Source organism: Typopeltis vanoorti, chromosome 6 (genome assembly GCF_054136105.1).
Source record: "Typopeltis vanoorti isolate ZY-2024b chromosome 6, IOZ_Tvanoo_1.0, whole genome shotgun sequence".
Taxonomy (NCBI): Eukaryota; Metazoa; Arthropoda; class Arachnida; order Uropygi; family Thelyphonidae; genus Typopeltis; species Typopeltis vanoorti.
In genome coordinates this window covers 2,402,651-2,423,865 of record NC_143554.1, presented here as the reverse complement: position 1 = coordinate 2,423,865, position 21,215 = coordinate 2,402,651, and the positions used below count along the sequence as shown (strand labels likewise).

General features: G+C 38.6%; 1 protein-coding gene across 1 annotated transcript in view; it reads left to right on the top strand.

The window, feature by feature from the left end:
- Positions 1 to 21,215, top strand: part of LOC150105247 (ciliogenesis-associated TTC17-interacting protein-like) — a 182,396-nt gene that overhangs the window by 14,729 nt on the left and 146,452 nt on the right. Inside the window, exon 2 of the mRNA XM_090393914.1 lies at positions 17,309 to 17,385. Within this exon, the coding sequence (XP_090250040.1) occupies positions 17,309 to 17,385 (77 nt within the window). The remainder of the gene's footprint in view (positions 1 to 17,308; positions 17,386 to 21,215) is intronic.

The following is a 21,215-nucleotide window of genomic DNA, read 5'->3' as shown; positions in this document are numbered from 1 at the left end:
CTCTTACCCCTTGTATTTTCCATTACATGCTGTTGCAGATAGTTATCCCTTAATAACCTCATAAAATCCAATTCCTTCCTCCCATGTGTCCTCTCCTCACTCCAATCAATGTGCCCATAGTTGAAATCTCCCATAATAATCACCCTCCTTCCACTCATTTCTTCTATTTGCTTGTGCATACTGTCACCACCATCTTTTCCATCACCTGGTCTATAGCAGCACCCAATTGTATATTTAGTTCTGCTAGCCACAATCTCACACCAAATGGCCTCAAATGTGCTCTTTTCTCTATCCTGCAATTCAACTTCTATTCTCCTTGGCTGTAGCTCATTAGCTATCATCAACAATACTCCTCCCCCCCCCATTTTATTCTCTCTGTCATTCCTGAACACACTATACCCATCACATTCAATCCCACTGGCTATATCATCTACAGTCAGCCATGTCTCACTAATACCAATAACCTGTGGTCTGGAAGTGCCAACCATAGCCAAAAACTCTTCCTTCTTGTTCCTAATACTCCTAGTATTAGTGTACATGAATTTAAGACCCCCATTAGCCTCAACCCTACCTTGATGCCTTATATTAACTATTCGCTCTGATTTGTTGTCCTTATTTGCTCTGGCATATTATATTCATTCTTACATTCAACTGCCTCCATAAGGACTGTATATCTACTCCCCCCCCCTTAACAAATCTAGTTTCCCTGAATTGGCACATCCACTACATTCAGCAACACTTTCTCAAGTCTTCTTACACCTTAACCATTCAAATGCAAGCCATCCATCTTATACAGATCCTTTCACCCATCAGACTCACTCCACACGTCCACAATTCCACACCACTCATCATACATAACCCACGCATAAAGTCATTCGCAATTATGGCCCTCGTTTTAAACATTTCACTGTCATACCGTGGCAAAAGACTAATCATTCTAACTCTCTCACTCTTTTCTTTTGCTACCTCAAACAATTTGTTCAGGTCTTCTATCATTTCCATTTTATCTCCTTTCAAATCATTCGTACCTGCCACAACAATCATTTCTTTCACCCTTTCCTTTTGTTCTCTAATAGAGTCAGTTACATCCTTTATGGTCACACCAGGTTGGTACGATTTTGTCAAATCCTCTACTAACACACCTCGTACTAACGAGTCTCCATACAGCACTCTATCCTTCATTTTTTTCATGTTCACATTCATACGTCTATTATTCCTGTCATACCTTTTATTATTGGTTGGTTCATTCAGTCGACTTTTGTTCATGCACTCTAGCTGCTGTTTTGCCCTTTCTATCGCACCATTCAACAACGCGATCTCACTCAATGCATCTATCTCATCTTTTTTATTCTCTGGGAAATCATTAATACTATCATTCACACTTTCTATATTCACACTCTCACAATTCTCACGTTTGATAAAGATGGCGAACCATCATTACTGGCCGCCATTTTCCTTCGTATAGGTACCATACTTATTTGCAACGTGTTTTATCAAATTATAAGTTATAACACACCAAAAACACACAAACAGACGCACTAAAATACACAAGGCAAACAAAACTACGCAATATTAAGTAATTTTATCAACGATAACTGAAAATAATACTTATCTTATCAAGAGCTTGCACGAACTCTACTCACTACGATATAACCTTGAACCAATCTTCCTGATTCTTCCTGAATATAATCTTCCTGAATATAAGGATTGTTTCATTGATTGGGACATTTGTGAAGAGGAAAGAGATGAATTTAAAATCTGAACTTTCAAGTTGTTTGAACCCAGATATTTGGGATATCCTTGAGAAACTTATGGACAACTCGGCGAATCATATCCAGGAAACAAAAAAGGCAAAACTCACATCCAAATTTCTTCGACTTAAAGATCATCAACATTCGAAAAACCAACGGACATTTTTTAATTCCTCCTCAATGAATGATAACAGCCAACCACAAGCCAGTGATAACAACAACCAACCAGAAGCAAGGGTCAACAGGAGCCACCAAGTACCTTCAGCGAACAGTCACTTGGTCACCCAATCGAACTACGTCCTGAACAATGATGAGCTCGCAGTCCTCAGCAAAGGTTTAAACTTTACCGTGGCAACCAGAACAATTAACACACTTGATTTCATTTACCATATAGAAAGAAGCTTAAGATTTATCCATACCACCATAGCAGATAAAGTACATTTGGAAACCTCTAACATTTTAAATTTAAATTATACTAAAACAATAACCAGCAACCTAAAAAAATCGGAATTGACAGTGGTAAAATCTAAAACTAAAACTAAAATTAAATCCAGACATCATAATTACCAGAGCTGATATAGGCAGTGCCACAGATTCTAAATTGAACTACTTATTTGGAAAAAATTAATCTAATAGTCTCAGACAACAGCACATATCAAGTAGTTAACTATGACCCTACCAATTGAATAAAAAAGAAAATGAAGAAGCTACTTAAATCCATCACTGCATGGCCCGAAGATACCATTAAAAAATTAATTCCCCAAGAATTTATGGTCTACCAAAAAAAATCACAATACTCCAGCTTAGTCGAAGGTATAGACAGCTCCAGTTATCATCTAGCAAAGAAACTAGTGTCAACACTCAAGGAGTTGGTAGGTCATTCCCCTCTTACATTAAAAACACACAACACTTTGTAAACAAAATAAAAGACATCACACTGTTAAAAAAAAAGATGATTTATTAGTCCATTTTGAGGTCTCTTCCTCCTTCAGAAATGTCCCAATCAGTGACACAATCCTTCTATTACAGGACATATTCTCTCCTGATATTACAGTGCTCTTTGAGCATGTGCTACTTTTTTGTGTGGCAAAACACTTTCTATTTAGAAAAAAAAAAGGGACAGAATCATTGTTCTCAGTGATGAACTTTGTTAATTCTTGTAATAGAGTAGCCTTACAGATGAAACTAGTAGTGCATGCATATCTCTACAGTTTACAAAATATTATTATTATTATTCAAGACCCCATGGAGTCAAAGACTCATCTGGGAGGTCCTTTTATCATACACACATAGCTCATCATACCTTGCTTTAAACACACTTAAATTCTCTGTAGACACCACACCCTCAGGCAAGGCATTCCAATCATTCACAACTTTGCATGAAAAAAACCTGCTTCTCAATCCCCTACTCACATCCTCTTTATACAGTTTCCAGAGATGACCTCTGATTCTCCTGTGATCTCCCTCTTTTTTCTGAAGAATCTTTCCAGCATTGATTCTATAACAACCACTTACCAACTTGTAGGTCTCTATCATATCTCCCCTCTTCCTCCTGTCCACCAGACTCTGTAAGTTGCATCTTCTCAATCTTTTCTCATACTACACATTCCAGAGGTTAGTAACTATCTTATCAGTCGCCTCTGGAACCTTTCTAACATCTCTTCGTCCTTCTGAAAACCAGGTGACCAAATCTGGGCACAATAGTCCATGTGTGGCCTAATCAAAGCCTTATACAATAGAACAAGAATCTCCTTACTTCTACAAGTCAGTGTCCTCCTCATCATTCCCAGGAGCCTTTGTGTTGTCTTCACAATTTTGGCAATGTGTCCCCTGAATTTCAGATCCTTATCCACTATCACCCCCAGATCCTTATTTCCTCCACCTTCGACAATATATCCTCACCAATCATAAATTTTGCATCTCATCTTTGTTTTCCAAATTTCAGAAAATTACATTTTGTGACATTGAACTCGCATCCCAATTAACGTGCTGAATTGCTCAATTTATTCAAGTCTTCTTGTAAGGCCATAACATCTTTACTCTTCATGGTCCATCCCAACTTTGCATCATCTGCAAACAACTGAATATCTCATCCAAATCTTCACCAATAGCATTAATATACTAGTTAAACAGCAGTAGCCCTAAAACAGATCCCTGAGCCATAGCACTAATAACTTTCCTTTTCCTGGATATTGCTCTCCCCCCCCCCCACACACACACACAACTTGTTGATACTTATCAGATGGCCAGTCTCCAATCCAATGCACCAATCTAATATCCTGCCACATCCACTCTAGTTTGACTATTAACTTATCATACGGTAATCTTTCAAAAGCCTTTGTGAAATCTAAGTATATTACTGTGTATCCTTCTCCTCTATCCAAGGAAGCAGTCACATTATTATAATAAGTAAGTAGATTACTAAAACATTAACTCCCTTTAGCAAATCCATGCCGTCCATCAAAGATAATATCATTGTTGTCAAATCAATTCTCGATCCTTGTTCTCACAAGCTTCTCCAACAAACCTACAACACCCAACACACAGATGGGCCTATAGATTGATGCTTGAGTTCTATCACCTCCTTTATGAAGTGACACAATCTTGTCCTCCTTCCACTCCTTGCAACTTGACTCAGTGCAAGACTCATATTAAAAAAATATGTCAAGGCCAGCGTCAACTCCCTGGCACATTCCTTCAGAATATGTGGTGATATATTATGAAGTCCCACAGGCTTAGTAACATCTAGTTTGCTCAACTTCCCATACACCATCTTGCTCACTTACAGTCAGTCTCCCTTCCACACCATCAACTGCTCTCAATCTCTCCATGAAGTAACATTCTCAAGATTGAAATACCTTTATGAACTGCTCATTAAGTATCTCCACCACACCTTCTGAAAAGCTGTCTTTCTACAATTTTCTCCAGTCAATGTCATCCTTACATAATCAATGTTTATTTTGCTGGCTACACATCGAAAGAACTCCTTTGGATTCTTTTTGGCTTCATTAGCTAACTGCTGTTCATACCTCTCTTTAGTTACCCTCAACCAACCAAGTCACCCGACCAAGGCCACACCCATCTGGTCTTTGTAGTCCTTGTGGAATTGGTTATTTCCACTTCTCTTATGCTGCCTCCATAATGCCCTTTTTCTCTGCATCGCATTCTTAATCTCTTTATTCATCCATTTCACACCTACCTTATTTAACCTTCTCATCCTTGGAATACATTTAGACATTGCATCTACTAGATAGTTTTTGAAAATCCTCTAAGCTGCATTGATCTGTTTTCCAACTAACTCCTCATTCCATACCTGTAAGCTGTCTCCTGAGCTCTTCATAATCAACCCCCCCCCCCCTTGTAGTTCCACATATACTTATTTCTTACAGAGGTCCTCACACTGCTAGCAACCACCCAGGTAATCACCTTGTGGTCACTCTCACCAGTTGGTGGGTGATTTGACACCTCATTTATAATTCTATCCTGTGATGAGATGACCAAATCCAAAACCCTTAATCGTTGTGTGCCCTCTGTTACATACTGTCTAAGGTAGATATCCCTCAAAAACTCAAGAAACTAATTTTCTTTACTTCCACTTGCTATCTCATCATTCCAGTCTATATTGCCCTAATTGAAATAGCCCATAATGATCACTCTTTTCTTATTTGCTTGGCTAATTTGATTATACATTTCATAGTCATTACCATCCACATTACCTGGTCTATAACGACATCCAACCAAGTATTTCATTCCATTCACCTCTATCTCACACCATACTGCCTCCAAACCACTGGCACTATTTCCCTCTTGCATCTCTACTTTGTATGGACATAACTCTTTCTCTATCATCAATAGCACTCCCTCTCCCTTTTTTCCAGTTCTGTCCTCACGAAACACATCGTACCCTTCCATCTCTATTCTTGTCAGGATGTTGTCCTCATCTAACCATGTCTCACTTATTCCAACAATTTTTGGGTGAATAGACTCAATTAGTGCAACCAATTCATCTGCCTTGTTTCATACACTTCTAGCATTAGTATACAAACACAACAGCTCATTCCTCTTTAATTCCAACTGTTTTCTCTTGATTCCAGGTCTTCCCATTCCTTTCCTGTCTGCACATACTCTCACATCCTCTTGGATCATCCACCTTTCTCACTTTGTGTACCCCTGCCCACCCTGAGCCTCCCCTTTTCCCTGTTCTTCCTGCACACCCATTCTCTCATTTTCTATACTCATGCCACTCACTTCCTCATTCATAACCACCTCTTCAATGTCTCCTATCTTACTCTGCTGCTCTTCCACATCACTTCCCACTTGATCTGATTCATTCTCTGTACTCGTTATTACTTCTCTACCTTCCAGCAGCAGTCTCTCCGAGCAACTCACACTATAACCACTCAAATGCAGTCCATCACTCCCATACAGTTTGTCCTTCAAACTGATTCCCCACATTAGTACTCTGTACGCCCCTCTCCTCACACATTTCAGCCAACATATCATTCATAATCCTTGCTCTCCTTGTCGTCTCACCACAGTCATATCTAGGCAGCACGCTTACTACCCTTCCTGTCACACTATTCTCTTTTATCCATCTAAGCAGCCTCATATCAGATATAAAATCCTCATATTAGATATAAAAGCAGACTTTTATCAGATATAAATGATCTCTCATCAGTAATGCAGCAGCAGAAGTCACATTGGTGCTAAATAAATAAAACATCCATTGTTTTTCTTTCTCTAGTTTTGATTTGATGTTTTCTGCTAAAGAAAAAATGCTAGATTAACTTCTGTTTGTTATGCATTACTTGCAAGAGATTCAGAATGAATAAAAGAATATCTTTAATTTTCTTTTCTTTTATTGTGCTTTAGTGAAGTAAAACAATTATGAGATTGTGTACTGTAATATATTGGAAAAACTTGAAAAAACTTATGTCTGATAAAAAAATCAAAAGCAAAAAAATTCAGAATTATTGTTTACTCTTTTGCTGATCTTACAAATTGTGTCTTTGTGTGGCTGTATATGGCAGCTAGAATCACGCTTAACAGAATATAAAAATTATCCACACTGTCAACAGGGTAGAAGGACTTTTAAGTAAAAACTCTGTCACTAAGTTTTACATTCATTCAATTTTGCATGACTTACAATAATCATTCTTACAATATTCTTTGGGTTTACCACTGTAGTGTGATTTCTGATTATTTGAAAAAGTTCTCCCGATACTGAAAAGACATCAAATAATATGTTCTGCAAAATTTCGGTCTGAACGTGAGAAAATGCATCAAAGATTTGGCGATTTTGGCATACACATTTAAAAAGGTTGCCCACCCCTGATCTAGGAGATCTCTTTGTCATACACATAGTTTATCATACATTGCCTTGAAAGCATTCAAATTCTCTGCAGACACCACACTTTCGAATAAAGCATTCAAATTCTCTGCAGACACCACACTTTCGAATAAAGCATTCCAATTCACAAATCTGCATGCAAATATCTGTCCCTTGTTCCCCCTGTTCATTCACACCCTTTTTATACAGCTTCCAGGGATGACCTCTTGTTCTCCCCCACTCCCACCATTTTATGAATAACCTCTTCAACATTGATGCTATAAAAACCATTTACCAACTTTCTGTTTGTATCATATTACCCTTCTTACTCCTCTCCACTTGACTGTGTAAATTGCATTTTCTCAACTTTTCCTCATAATCAGCATTCTAGAGATTAGAAACTAATTTGGTCAATTGTCTCTAGACCGCTTGCAACATTTCTTCATCTTTTGAAAACCAGGTGACTGCATCTGTGCACAATAGTCCATATGTGGCCAAATCAAGGCCTTATGCAATGGAACAAGAATCTCCTTACTTCTACAAGTCGGTGTCCTCTGCATCATTCCCAGAATTTGTTGTGTTGTCCTCACAATTTTCACCATGTGTTATCTGAATTTTAGATCCTTATCCACCATCATCCCAAGATTCCCATGTCCTTTATCTCCAACACTATATCTGCACTAAGCGTAAATACTACATCTCATCTTTGTTTTCCAAATTTTAGAACCTTACATTTTGTCACATTAAACTGTTATCCCCATTCTCATGCCCATTCACTCAATGTATTCAAGTCTGCTTGTTAGGCCAGAATATCTGCTCTACTCCTCATAGTTTGTCCCAACTTTTCATCATCTGCAAACAACTGAATATCACCATCCAAATCTTGCCCAATATCATTAACATGGGTTAAAAAGCAATGGTCCTAAAACAGATGCATGAGTCACACCACTAGTGACTTTTCTCTTCCAGGATATTGCTGCCCCATATCCAACTTGTTGATACCTATCAGATAGCCATTCTCTGATCCAGTGCAGTATTCTCATATCCAACTTCATTCACTCTCATTTGACTATCAATTTATCATTCAGTAATCTATCAAAAGCCTTTGCAAAATTAAAGTATACTACTGTGTATTCATTTCCTTTGTCCAATGAAGCCATCACCTTATTGTAATAAATAAGCAGACTACTAAAACATGACTTCCCTTTAGCAAATCCATGCTGTCCAGCAAAGATAATATCACTGTTGTCAACCCAGTTCAGGAGCCTGGTTCTCACCAGCCATTCTAACACTTTAACCACAATAAGTGTCTACACAACCTGGCCTAATTATTAATAAGGCCAGTTTGTGTGTGAGGGACCATATACAGCATTGGGCAGATGAGAGTAATGCTATCTGTGAGAGTCAACATGGATTTGTGAAGGGGCGCTTTTGTTTTAGCAATATGCTAGCCTTTTATAATAAAGTTACAAGAACATTAGATGAGGGAAAGGCATATATACTACCATTTTCCTAGACTTAGCAAAGGCATTTGACAGGGTGCCACGTGATAAGCTGATATTCAAGTTGCAGCACATGGGTCTGGATGTCAGATTGGTCAACTGGATTCAGGATTGGCTGTCTGATAGGCATCAGAGAGTTGTGTATGGTGGAGCAATATCAAGAATGCAGAAGGTTACAAGTGGGGTTCCACAGGGCTCAGTACTGGGACCTATATTGTTTAACCTTTATATCAATGACACTGTCCATGGATTGCAAGGGGATATTCAGTTGTTTGCAGATGATGTGAAGCTGGGAAGGGTTATTAGTAATATTGCAGATGTGGTAGCCCTGCAAGACGATTTGAATACGCTAGATAGATGGGCAAATGAATGGGGGTGTGTCAGTTTAATGCAGAAAAATGTAAGGTCTTGAGGTTTGGGACACATCGATGAGACACTGCATACTCTATGGGAGGAGTTATACTGGAGGAAGTAGGTGAGACGAGATCTGGGGTTGATGATTGATAGAAACCTGAAATTTAAGGGGGACATATTGCAAATGTAGTGAAGGTAACACATAGGATTGCTGCAATGATGATGAACCCTTTCATCTCTGCAGGTCAGGACACTGACCTGCAGAGATGAAAGGGTTCATCATCCTTTGTACAAGACTCTGATCAGACCACACTTATTGTTCTCAGATCTGGTCCCCAGGATTTGAAGAGGATAAATTAACTGTGGAAAGGGCACAAAGGCAGATAACAAAGATGATGTGAGGACTGTACAATGTTAGTTATGAGGATCGGCTGAGGGAGTGTGGACTGTAGAGTTTGGTGGATACAAGAAGGAGAGGTGATATGATTGAGACTTTTAAACTGTTGAGAGGTGGTTACAGGGTTGACACTGGGGAGTTCTTTCGTTTGGTTGAACAGTGAGAAGGAGTCATGACAAGGGACCATCCATGGAAGTTATGAAAGGAAACTGTGAGAAAGAGGGTGAGGAGTGGTTTCTTTGCATGGAGGGTGGTTGAACCATGGAATGCATTGTCTGATAGAGTGGTGAGAGCAAGAACGGTCAATGCATTTAAGGCATGGTATGATAGACTGTGTGTTTCTTAGAAAGGATCTCCCACGATGAATCTTTTGACTCCATGGAGGCCTGAATAATAAAAATAATAATAACTGACACACAGTTAGGCCTATAATTTGATGCTTGAGTTCTGCAACCTCCTTATGAAGCAGTATATTCTTGCCTTTCTTTCATTCCTTTGGAACTTGATCCAATGTAAGACTCATAGTTAGCAAATATGTGAATGCATATGTCAACTCTATGGCACATTCCTTCAAAATATGTGGTGATATATCACTAAGTCCCACAGATTTATTAATATCAAATTTGCTTAATTTGCTAGGTACCTCTTCCTCATGCACAGTTAGTCTCTCCTCTGCCTCATCTGCACTGGTCTCAAACATTTCATGATATCACATTCACAAGGATGAAGCACCTTTATGAAATGCTCATTAAATATCTCAGCCATATCCTATGCAGGAGTTGTTGTTCTTATACCATTTTCTCCAAACAATGTCATTCTTCGATAATCATTCTTTTTTTTTTTTTGCTGGCTGCATATCGAAAGTACTTCCTAGGATTTTTATTAGCTTCATTAGCTAACTGCTGCTCCTACTTCACTTTTGCTGTTCTTCCTAACCAAGTCACCCCTCCTTGTCTATTCTTTTTATCCTCATTGAATTGATTATTACCACTATTCTTATGTTGCCTCCAAAATGATTTTTACACAGTATTGATGTTTAATCTCTTCATTTATCCATTTCACACCTAACTTATTTAACCTTCTGACCCTCAGAATACGTTTAGACATTGTTTCTACTAAATAGTTCTTAAATATCATCCAAGCACCATTAATCTCATTTCTAGCAAACTCATCATTCCATGTTGCACCTGCAATCTGCCTCTTGAGCTTCTCATAATCACCAACCTTGTACTTTCACATATACCCTTTCCTCAGAGAGATCCTCACACTGCTGTCATCCACCTAGGTAATCACTTCATATTCCTTTTCACCAAATGGATGGTGATGACACTTCATTCATAATAACATCCTCTGATGAGATGATCAAATCTAAGACCCTCAGTCCTTGTGTGCCTTCTGTTACATACTGCCTGAAGTATTTGTCTTTCAAAAACTCAAGAAACTAATTTTCTTTACTTCAAGTTGCTATCTCATCATCTCAGTCTATATTGCTATAATTTAAAATCACCCATAATCATCATCCTTTTTTTATTAGCTTGGTTAATTTGATTATATATTTCATTGACACTACCATTCACATTACCAGGTCTATAACATCCAACTAAGTTGGATGTTATAGACCTTCACCTCTATCTCACAACATACTGCCTCAAAACCACTGCCACTATTTCCTCTCTTGCATATTTATCTTTCATGGACATAACTCTTTCTCTATCATCAATAGCACTCTCCCTCCCTTTCTTAGGCTTTCTTTCTTCGATAAACTGAGTTGAGTAAAGCGTGGCAAACGTGTGTAAGCAGAGCTCCACATTGAGATAAGTATATATGAGTATTTGTTTGAGTAACAGCTGCTGCAAAAGTTGTGCTGTAGCAGTATTATTAGTGTGGGGGATTTTCATTTGCCTAAACTTATATACAAATTTGTTATTATTAGACCTTAGAATAGTAACCGGCAGAGGAAATAACATGGTGGCGGCTTTGTCATTCCATGAATTTAATTTATTATTCAGTCGTTTCGTTCAGAAGTATGACAGAGTATATGTGTTGCACAGTGGGTGGTGGCCAGAAGACAGATCTGGAGCTGGAAGGAAATCTCATCAGGAAGGTGAGGGACTTTAGACACTTAGGTTCAACAGTGGAAGAAGATGGAGGAGCTGAGAAGGAAGTGGGATGCAGGATGCAAGTGAGTTGGAGGAGCTGGAGGGAGATGGCTGGAGTGTTATGCGATAAGAGGGTGCCGATCAATCTGAAAGGCAAAATCTATAGGACAGTAGTGAGGCCAGCTATGACCTATGCTATAGAAACTGTAGCCCTGAGGAAAAATAACATCAGCAGGATGGAAGTAGCAGAAATGAGAATGCTTAGGTGGATGTGCAATGTGACCAGAAAGGATCGTCTGAGAAATGACTATGTGAGGGGAACAGTGAAAGTTACGAACTTAGGAGCGAAGATACAGGAGGCAAGGTTGAGATGGTTTGGTGATGTGATGAGGAGGGAGGACGAATATGTGGGAAGAAGGGTCATGCAGATGGATGTGCAAGGAAGGAGGAAGCGTGGGCAGCCAAAGAAGAGATGGAGAGAGCTGGTAGAAGAGGACTCGAGGGTGAAGAACTTGGATGTAGTGACAGATCAAGACAGGAGAATGTGGAGAAGACTCATCATCAACAGTGACCCCACTTAAGTGAGAGAAGCTGCAGAAGAAGAAGAAGATTCAGACGTTTCGTTAAGTGTGAGGTGTGTTATATGTATTATTTCGATTACATAAATGATTTGTGGATGTTTAGGGTGGATGGAAGGGGAGGGTGTGTTCGAAGTGCGACCTGAACGAGAAATTGCTGAATGCAAATGTGTTAGTAGCAAGAATGTTGCAGGGAAAATGAGTGCACGTTCAAAAGAGAGGGATGGTGTGAAAGAGAGTTGAAAGAATGTTAAACAATCAGTAAAAAAGAAAATGAGTGATTTAAAAACTGTAACAGATGTTAAAAAGGACAAAAGTGAGGCTAGAGTGGTGAAAGGAAATGAAATTGAGAGAACGAATGAAACTGGAAATGGCATGATGCAGGAATCAAAAGTGGAAAAAATTGAAAGAATGAATAATAGGGAAAGTTGGATGCGTGTTGGACTGAAAGTACGGAAGCACAGAAGGATGAATGAGAGGGAAAGTGAGAAGAGGGCGTCGAGAGTTAGAAAATTAAAAAGAATGAATTATAGAGAAAATGTGACGTGAGATTCGGAAGTTGAAATACATTGGATGAGGAAAGAGATGAAATGGATGCGGAATGAAATTAAGAAAAATTTGGATAAAAACTATTAAAAGTAATCATGATGGCACGAAAAATGAGTGCGTGGGGTTATATGGCAAATCCATTATTAAAGGTGTGCTGGATGATAGGATGCACAAGGTATGTTTTCCAGCTGGTAAAATGAGTAGAGTGATTGAGGCATTTAGATATGAGGAGGGAGCAAGCAAAGGAGTTGATAGTTTTAATTGGCACAATGATTTGACAGAGGACAAAGAGAGCATCAGAATGGATATCAGGAGGCTGCTTGGAAGGATAAAAGAAAATAGTGTGACAGGAAGGGTGGCAAGCATGTTGTCTAGGTATGACTGTGGTGAGATGAGGCAGGAGCAAGGATTATGAATGATATGCTGGCTGAAATGTATGAGGAGACGGGAGTACATTTTGTTAATGTGTGGAATGAATTTGAAGGAAGAAGTGAACTGTATGGGAGCAATGGACTGCATTTGAGTGGTTATGGTGTGAGTTGCTTGGAGAGACTGCTGCTGGAAGGTAGAGAAGTGAGAGAGAATGAATCAGATCAAGTGGGAAGTGATGTGGAAGAGCAGGAGAGTAAGATAGGAGAGATTGAGGAGGTGGTTATGAATGAGGAAGTGAGTGGTATGAGTATAGAAAATGGGAAAATAGGTGTGCAAGAGAAGCAGGGAAATGGAGAGGCTCGTGGTGGACAGGGGTACTTATCGTGAGAAAGGTGGATGCTCTGAGAGGAGGTGAGAGCATGTGTAGACATGAAAGAAATGGGATGACCTGGGATCAAGAGAAAATAGTTGGAATTGAAAAGGGTTTTAAAATAAATAAGCAGAAATGGAAATGGCCCCAGTTGAGCACGGAGAGATCACATTGAGTGAGTGGTATCAGTGGAACTAGCTGTAGATCCAGAAATGAGCTGTTTTGTTTGTATACAAATGCTAGAGGTATGAGAAACAAGGCAGATGAAATGGTTGCATTAATTGCGTCTGTTCACCCAAAGATTGTAGGAATAGGTTGGAAGTGAGACATGGTTGGAAGAGGATGATATCCTGGCAGGAATAGAGATGGAAGGGTATGATGTGTTTCGTGTGGATAGAAGGAGCAAAAAGAAAGGGGGGGGAGTGCTATTGATGATAAAGAAAGAGTTATGTCCATACAAAGTAGAGATGCAAGAGAGAAATAATGCCAGTAGTTTTGAGGTAGTGTGGTGTGAGATAGCGGTCAATGGAATCAAATACTTGGTTGGATGTTGTTATAGACCAGGTAATGTGGATGGTGGTGATAATGAAATGTATAATCAAATTAGTCAATTTGATTAATAAATGAACAAGTGGAAGTAAAGAAAATGAGTTTCTTGAGTTTTTGAGGGATAACTACCTCAGACAGTATGTAACAGAGGGCACTCGAGGATTGAGGGTCTTGGATTTGGTCATCTCATCAAAGGATGTAATTATAAATGAGGTGTCAAATCATCCACCAAGTGGTGATTACCTGAGTGGTTGTCAGCAGTATGAGGACCTCTATGAGAAAAGGGTATATGTGGAACTACAAGGGGTGATTATGAAAGCTGAGGAGACAGCTTGTGGGTATCGCATGGAATGAGGCGTTAGCTGGAAAAGATATCAATGCAGCTTGGGGAATTTTCAAAAAATATCTAGTAGATGTGATGACTAAGTATATTCCAAGGGTGAGAAGGTTAAATAAGGTAGGTGTGAGATGGATGAATAAAGAGATTAAGCATGTGATACAGAGAAAGAGGGCATTGTGGAGGCAGCATAAGAGAAGTGGAAATAACCAATTTCATGAGGTCTATAGAGACCAGGCAAGGAGGATGACTTGGTTGGTGAGAGTAGATAAAGAGATTATGAACAGCAGTTAGCTAATGAAGCCAAAAAGAATGCTAAGGAGTTCTTTCGATATGTAGCAAGGAAAAACGATTATAGAAGAATGACATTAATAGGAGAAAATGGTATAAAGACAGCTGTTGCAGAATGTGTGGTGGAGGTAGTTAATGGGCAATTCATAAAGGTCTTTCAATCTTGTGAATGTGACTTCATGGAGAGATTGAGAGCAGCAGATGATGGGGAGGAGAGACTGACTGTAAGTGAGCAAGAGGTGTACGGGGAATTGAGTAAACTAGATGAAAATAAGGCTGTGTGACTTGATAATATATCACCACATATTCTGAAGGAATGTGCCAGGGAGTTGACACCTGTCTTGACATATTTTTTTAATACGAGTCTTGCACTCGGTCAAGTCCCTAAGGAGTGGAAGGAGAAAAACATTGTGGCACTTCATAAAGGAGATGATCGAACTCATGCATTAAGTTATAGGCCTATCTGTGTGTCAGGTGTTGTGGTTAAGTTGTTGGAGAAGCTTGTGAGAACTAGGATCCAGAGTTGGGTTGACAACAATGGTATTATCTTTGATGGACTGCATGAATTTGCTGAAGGGAGGTCGTGTTTTAGTAATCTACTTACTTATTACAATAAAGTGACTGCTTCCTTGGACAGAGGAGAAGGATACACAGTAATATACTTAGATTTTGCAAAGGCTTTTGATAGAGTACCTCATGATAAATTGATAGTCAAACTAGAGAGCAGATGGGGTTGGATATTAGTGCATTGGGTTGAAGAATGGCTATCTGATAGGTATCAACAAGTTGTGTATGGGGGAGCGATATCCAGGAAAAGGAAAGTCACTAGTGTAGTGCCTGAGGGGTTTGTTTTGTGACCATTACTGTTTAACTTGTATATTAACGATATAGGTGAAGATTTGGATGGAGATATTCAGTTGTTTGCAGATGATGCAAATTTGGGATGAACCGTGAAGAGTAGTGAAGATGTTGTAGCCTTACAAGAAGACTTGAATAAATTGAGTGATTGGGCATGGAAATAGGGATTTAAGTTCAATGTTGCAAAATGTAAGGTTTTAAAATTTGGAAAACAAACATGGGATGTAGAATTTATGCTTGGTGTGGATATTCTGTTGGAGGTGGAAGAAATAGGAGATTTGGGGGTGATAGTGGATAAGGATCTGAAATTTAGGTAGCCAAAATTGTGAAGACAACACAAAGGCTTCTGGGAGTGATGCAGAGGACACTGATGTGTAGAAGTAGGGAGTTTCTTGTTCCGTTGTATATGGCTTTGATTAGGCCACACATGGACTGTTGTGACCAGATTTGGTCACCTGGTTTTCAGAAGGATGAAGAGATGTTGGAGAAGGTCCAAAGGTGATTGACTAAGGTAGTTTCTGACCTCTGGAATGTCAAGTATGAAGAAAGATTGAGAAGATGTAATTTGCAGAGTCTGGTGGATAGGAGGAAAGGATCAATGCTGGAGAAGTTCTACAGAAAATAGTGGGAGATCAGGGGAGAACCAGAGATCATCCATGGAAGCTGTATAAGGAGGGTGTGAGTAGGGGAGTGAGAAGCAGGTTTTTTTCATGCAGAGTTGTGAATGATTGGAATGCCTTGCCTGAGAGTGTGGTGTCTTCAAGGAGTTTGAATGCGTTGAAGGCATGGTATGATGAGCTGTGTGTGTGTGTGATAAAAGGATCTTCCAGATGAATCTTTGGCTCCATGAGGTCCTGGGATAATAACAATAAGAAGAAACACATCATATCTTTCTATTCCTGTCAGGATGTCATCCTCATCCAACTGTATTTCACTTATTCCAACAGTGTTTGGGTGAACAGACTTAATCAGCGCAGCCATTTCATTTGCCTTGTTTCTTATACTTCTAGCATTTGTATACAAATATTACATCTCATTACTGCATCTATAGTAAGTTTCACTGACACCACTTATTAGATGTCACTTGTCCATACTTAACTCGAGCCACTTTTATTTCTCCTTAATCTTCGAATCTTCTTCAGATCCAACTGTTTTTCCCTTGATCCCAGGTCATCTCCTTCCCTTTTTGTCTAGACATGCATTCTCATCCTCTTGGAGCATTTACTTTTCTCTCGTTGTGTTCCTCTGTCCACCCTGAGCCTCCTTGTTTCCCTGTTTGGCTTGCACACTTGTTCTCTCATTCTCTATACTCTACCCACTTCTTCATTCATTACCACCACTTTAGTCTCTCCTTCCTTACTCTCCTGCTCTTTCACATTGCTTCTTACTTCATCAAATCAGATTCATTCTCTGCATTCATTTCTCCACCTTCCAGCAGCAATTTTTCCAAATGTCTTCTCACACCAAAACCATTCATATATAGTCCATCAATCTTATACAGTTCAATTTGGCCTTCATATCATTCCACTCGTTAACAAACTGCACTCTTTTCTCTTCGCAATTTAAACTAACATATCATTTACAATCTTCAGTCTCCACCTCACTTCATCATTGTCACACTTGAGCCACACACTGACTATTTTTCCTTTCACGCTATTATCTTTTATCCTTCTCATTAACCTCCTGATATCCAATCTTATGTGTTCCTTGTTCCCAGTCAAGTTCCCACCAATATCATAGTTTTGTTGCTAGCTAAATAATACTGTACATCACATTAACTAATTAGTTATTAACTAATTTTTAATTGATTTATTATCATCGTTCATTATGAAAGTTATCTGAATTTGCAGAAATCCTGAAGGGAAAAGTTACAGAACTAAAAAAAAAATGATTAAAAATATTATTTTTATTCATTACTCTCAGAATACTGTCACTGTCATGTGTCCATTACTACACTGGTATTATTTTGTAGGTATGTGGTATATCGAATACAGATTGGAATTCCAATAAAAATGGAAGGGTTTCCTGTAAAGACTTCATTTCCAGTAGGTAGGTGCAAAAATAATTTTTTTATTATTATTATGTGATACTTCAAGGGTCCAAGGACTCATAATTATTATTATTATGATTATTATGTGACACCTCTGGAAGTCCAAAGACTCATTGAGGGAGACTATGCCAACAGCATCGAATAACTGAACCCCTTTCAACTACTAACCACACTTAAACTTGCTTATCTTTTGAGCCATTACGCAGAGGCTGTACCAATCGACCAACCTTTGCTAGCAATGGGAGGGCAATCTACATTATTATAATCCACATCCTTCCTACAGTATTTTAAGATGGATATTGCCAGCTAGTCAGTCTTATGAATATCTAGCCTATTCGATAACTGATCCATTTCATTTTTACTTACATCTATTCCTGTAACATCTGGCTCCCTTCTAAGTACTGTACACATCATTCCCACCTGTATGATATATATATTGACAAAATGCCATTACATAATTTTGCTGCTCTTCTCACATCTTGGTATTGTACAGCATCATTTATACCTGTATGATATGTATACTGAAAAACATTAAAAATGTACATTAAATAGTCCATTACCTTTCAGCACTGGCCATTTTGTTATCACTCTATAATTATTTTTTGTTTTGCTTGCCATGTAGCAGGAGATTCCATTAGTTCTTTTTTTTAGTCTGCCCCTGGCAATTGCCTCTCGTATTATGCTCTTCATTACTTAGTGTGCCCTTACTCTTCTATTCTTCAGTTTGTACCTTTAGTAGATGTCGTGACCTACTGTTTTATATTTCCTTCATAATAAAACTTATTTACTGGTTTTCATCCATTTATTTTCTACCTTATTTATTTTTAATGTAATTTCCACACAGAAGATCATGAACCTATAATACATTAGTACAAGAGGTTTGTAAAGGTTAGACAATCCTGCTCTAAACACCAAAGATGGACTTTTTCAAGCTACTTCAATCCTGTAGTAAAAGGATAGTCTCTTACTGGGTGAGACTTACTAGAGGACAAGTGGCTGAAAAAGATGTAGGTAGCAAATGAAATTCATCTATCACTTAAATCTTTTTACTTGACTGGCTCTTGGTAAACATTGGTGCATTGCCTATATTAGATGAATGATCAGTTCCCATTTGGTATTAAGGATTTGTGACCACAGTAATCATGAGTATTCAAAAATGTGATTGTAACAGACATGAGAAATAAGATGTGGGATAATACGATTCCTTCCCCAATTTTTAGGGTTAAATGAAAAGAGATGTTTTGTCACAGGTTTACTTGACTAGGGCATCAGGATTGTGTGCGCACTTAAAGAGTTGGGTACCTATTATGCCAGATTACTAGTGCTACAAGTATCTTAAATAAGAAATAGGAGTTAGTGGCATTGGTTTGTGTATATTAGTCAAACAAAAACGGAAAGGTGTACTTCCATAGGAATAGAATCTAATGGGATAGTTTATATTCAGAGTGAGGAGGCAGTTATTATTAATTACAGCAGAGCAATTAACTGCCAAAAGGTGTCATACCTTATTACTAAAATACTCTGGCTTAGAGATAAAAGTTGGAAGTTTTCCCATTTGGTTATACTATAAATTAAAGAAGCCAAGAAATTATATTCTTGGTTTAATCCTTTATCCAAGCATAAGCAAACAAAATTTGCACCTAAAGTAATTTCAGGACTGGGCAACTCGTATATAGAAGCAAATAACTTCACATCACTTACCTTAGCATCACTTGCCTTTGGCTACTCATATATGAAAATGTGACTTTTGTATTACTTCAATCGTGATATCACTTCTGGGTTTGGTTCCCACTGATGAGACCTCAATACAGGTGGAAACCGGTCTGGGTAGTGACCCTTCCCATAATGCATAGCATCATGCAACTCGTATAGAGAAGCTAATGACTTCACATCACTATATGAGTTTGCTCAATCTTGAAATTACTTCAGGTGCAAACTTTGCTTACAATTGGATAAAAGATTAAACCAAAAATATAATTTCTTGGCATAATAAGGGCAGCTTATGAAGGATGCTATTCAGTATCCAATATTCAGATCTTTCTATGGAGATGTTAGGTAGTGTGGGAGAAAAATGACTGCCCGTTGATGTATTTCAGTTTGTTGGTAAAGTTTGTTTTAGCATGTGAAGTATCCAGAATGAATGACAAATAGGATAACAATATCTGCCATAAAATCTTGCTGGAATAAGTTAATTGTTACATCTAAAGGAACATCTGTGAATAAGGACACTATTTAGGCTAAAAAAGGAGATTATCTGGGGAAACAGGAAGCCCTGGTATCGTTTTCTTTAAAATGAGAACTATTTTTGCTAAATAACAGCAACTTAGGGTGGATGGTAGCCTAGGTGGGCTCTTGTGGGAATGGGTGCTTTAGGGAAGGGGATGACATCAGGTAACACTGAGTCCAGTTGAATCTGGAGGGTGACATTCAACTAAGTCCAGTTGAATGTCACTGCTTCTATATCTAATGATAGATATAGAAGCAGTGACATTTTTATGCTTTATACTAATGCCAGGAGTATCCAGAAAAAAAGGAGATGAATTGATGGCACTGATAGCATCAGCCTGGCCGAAGATTATTGGGATCTCTGAGACCTGGTTGACAGAAGATGATATAATAACAGGAATAGAAGTAGCAGGGTACAGAATTTTTCGACAGGATAGGAAGGGAAAAATGCATTGGTGGAGTGCTGCTTATGATAAGTGATGACTTATGTCCTCCAAGAATAAAGGCTTTGGAAGGCAGTGACATTAATGGTTTTGAAAGCATATGGGGTAAGATAGAGGTGGGCAAAACAGGATATTTAGTGGGGTGTTGTTACAAGCCAAGGAGCACAGCAGGTAGGGAACAGGAGATGTTTAGGTGATTGAGCTTGGCAAGCGCAAGAAGAATAATTGTTATAGGAGATTTTAACTACAGCAGTATAAGTTGGGAAGAGGAAAATGCATGTAGTTATAAGGGAATGGAATTTCTAGAATTCTTGAGGGACAAATGCCTTAGGCAACGTGTAATAGAGGGAACAAGAGATTCAAGAGTTTTGGAACTTCCAGAATTGGAAGGCCAGGATATCATTAGTGCTTGGGAAATTGTGAAGGAATATTTGTTAACAGCAGTAGGAAGCTGTATTCCATGAAAGAAGAGGACACAATTTGGTGTAAAGTGGATGAAAAACAACAACAGGAACTGCAAGTGAAAAAGAGGCTATGGAAGAGATATAAGGAGTGGGGTGGAGAGCAGATGCATGAAGAATATAAGACTCAGGCCAAGAGAGTGACTAGTATAGTGAGGAAGGCAAAACCTTGAATACGAGAAGAGATTGGCACTAAGATCCAAAGAAAATCCTAGGGAATTTTTTAGCTGTGTGGCCATTAGGAGGAGGAGAAATGATTGTGGAAGAATGACATTGTGGAATAAAAATGGGAATAGAGAGACTGATGCAGAGAACAATGTGGTGTTGTTTAATGAACACTTTATTGGAGTATTTCATCCTGCAGAAGTAAGTTTAAATACTAGAGGAATAGGGCAGGTTTGAGATTTAGAGGTGCAAGAGGTGAGTGTGTTCCAAATACTGAGTATTCTGGATGTCAGTAAATCTGTGGGACTGGATGGCATTTTAATATGGGTTTTGAGAGAATGTGCTAAAGAACTGACAGCTCCGTTGACCTGGCTTTTCAATGAAAGTCTGGCTACTGGAAAGGTACTCAAGGAATGGAAGGAAGGTAAGATATTGCCATTGCATAAAGGTGGTAGCAGACTGGAAGTGTCTAATAATAGACCAGTTTGTGTTTCATCAGTAGTTGTTAAGATCTTGGAGAAATTAGTGGTTGAC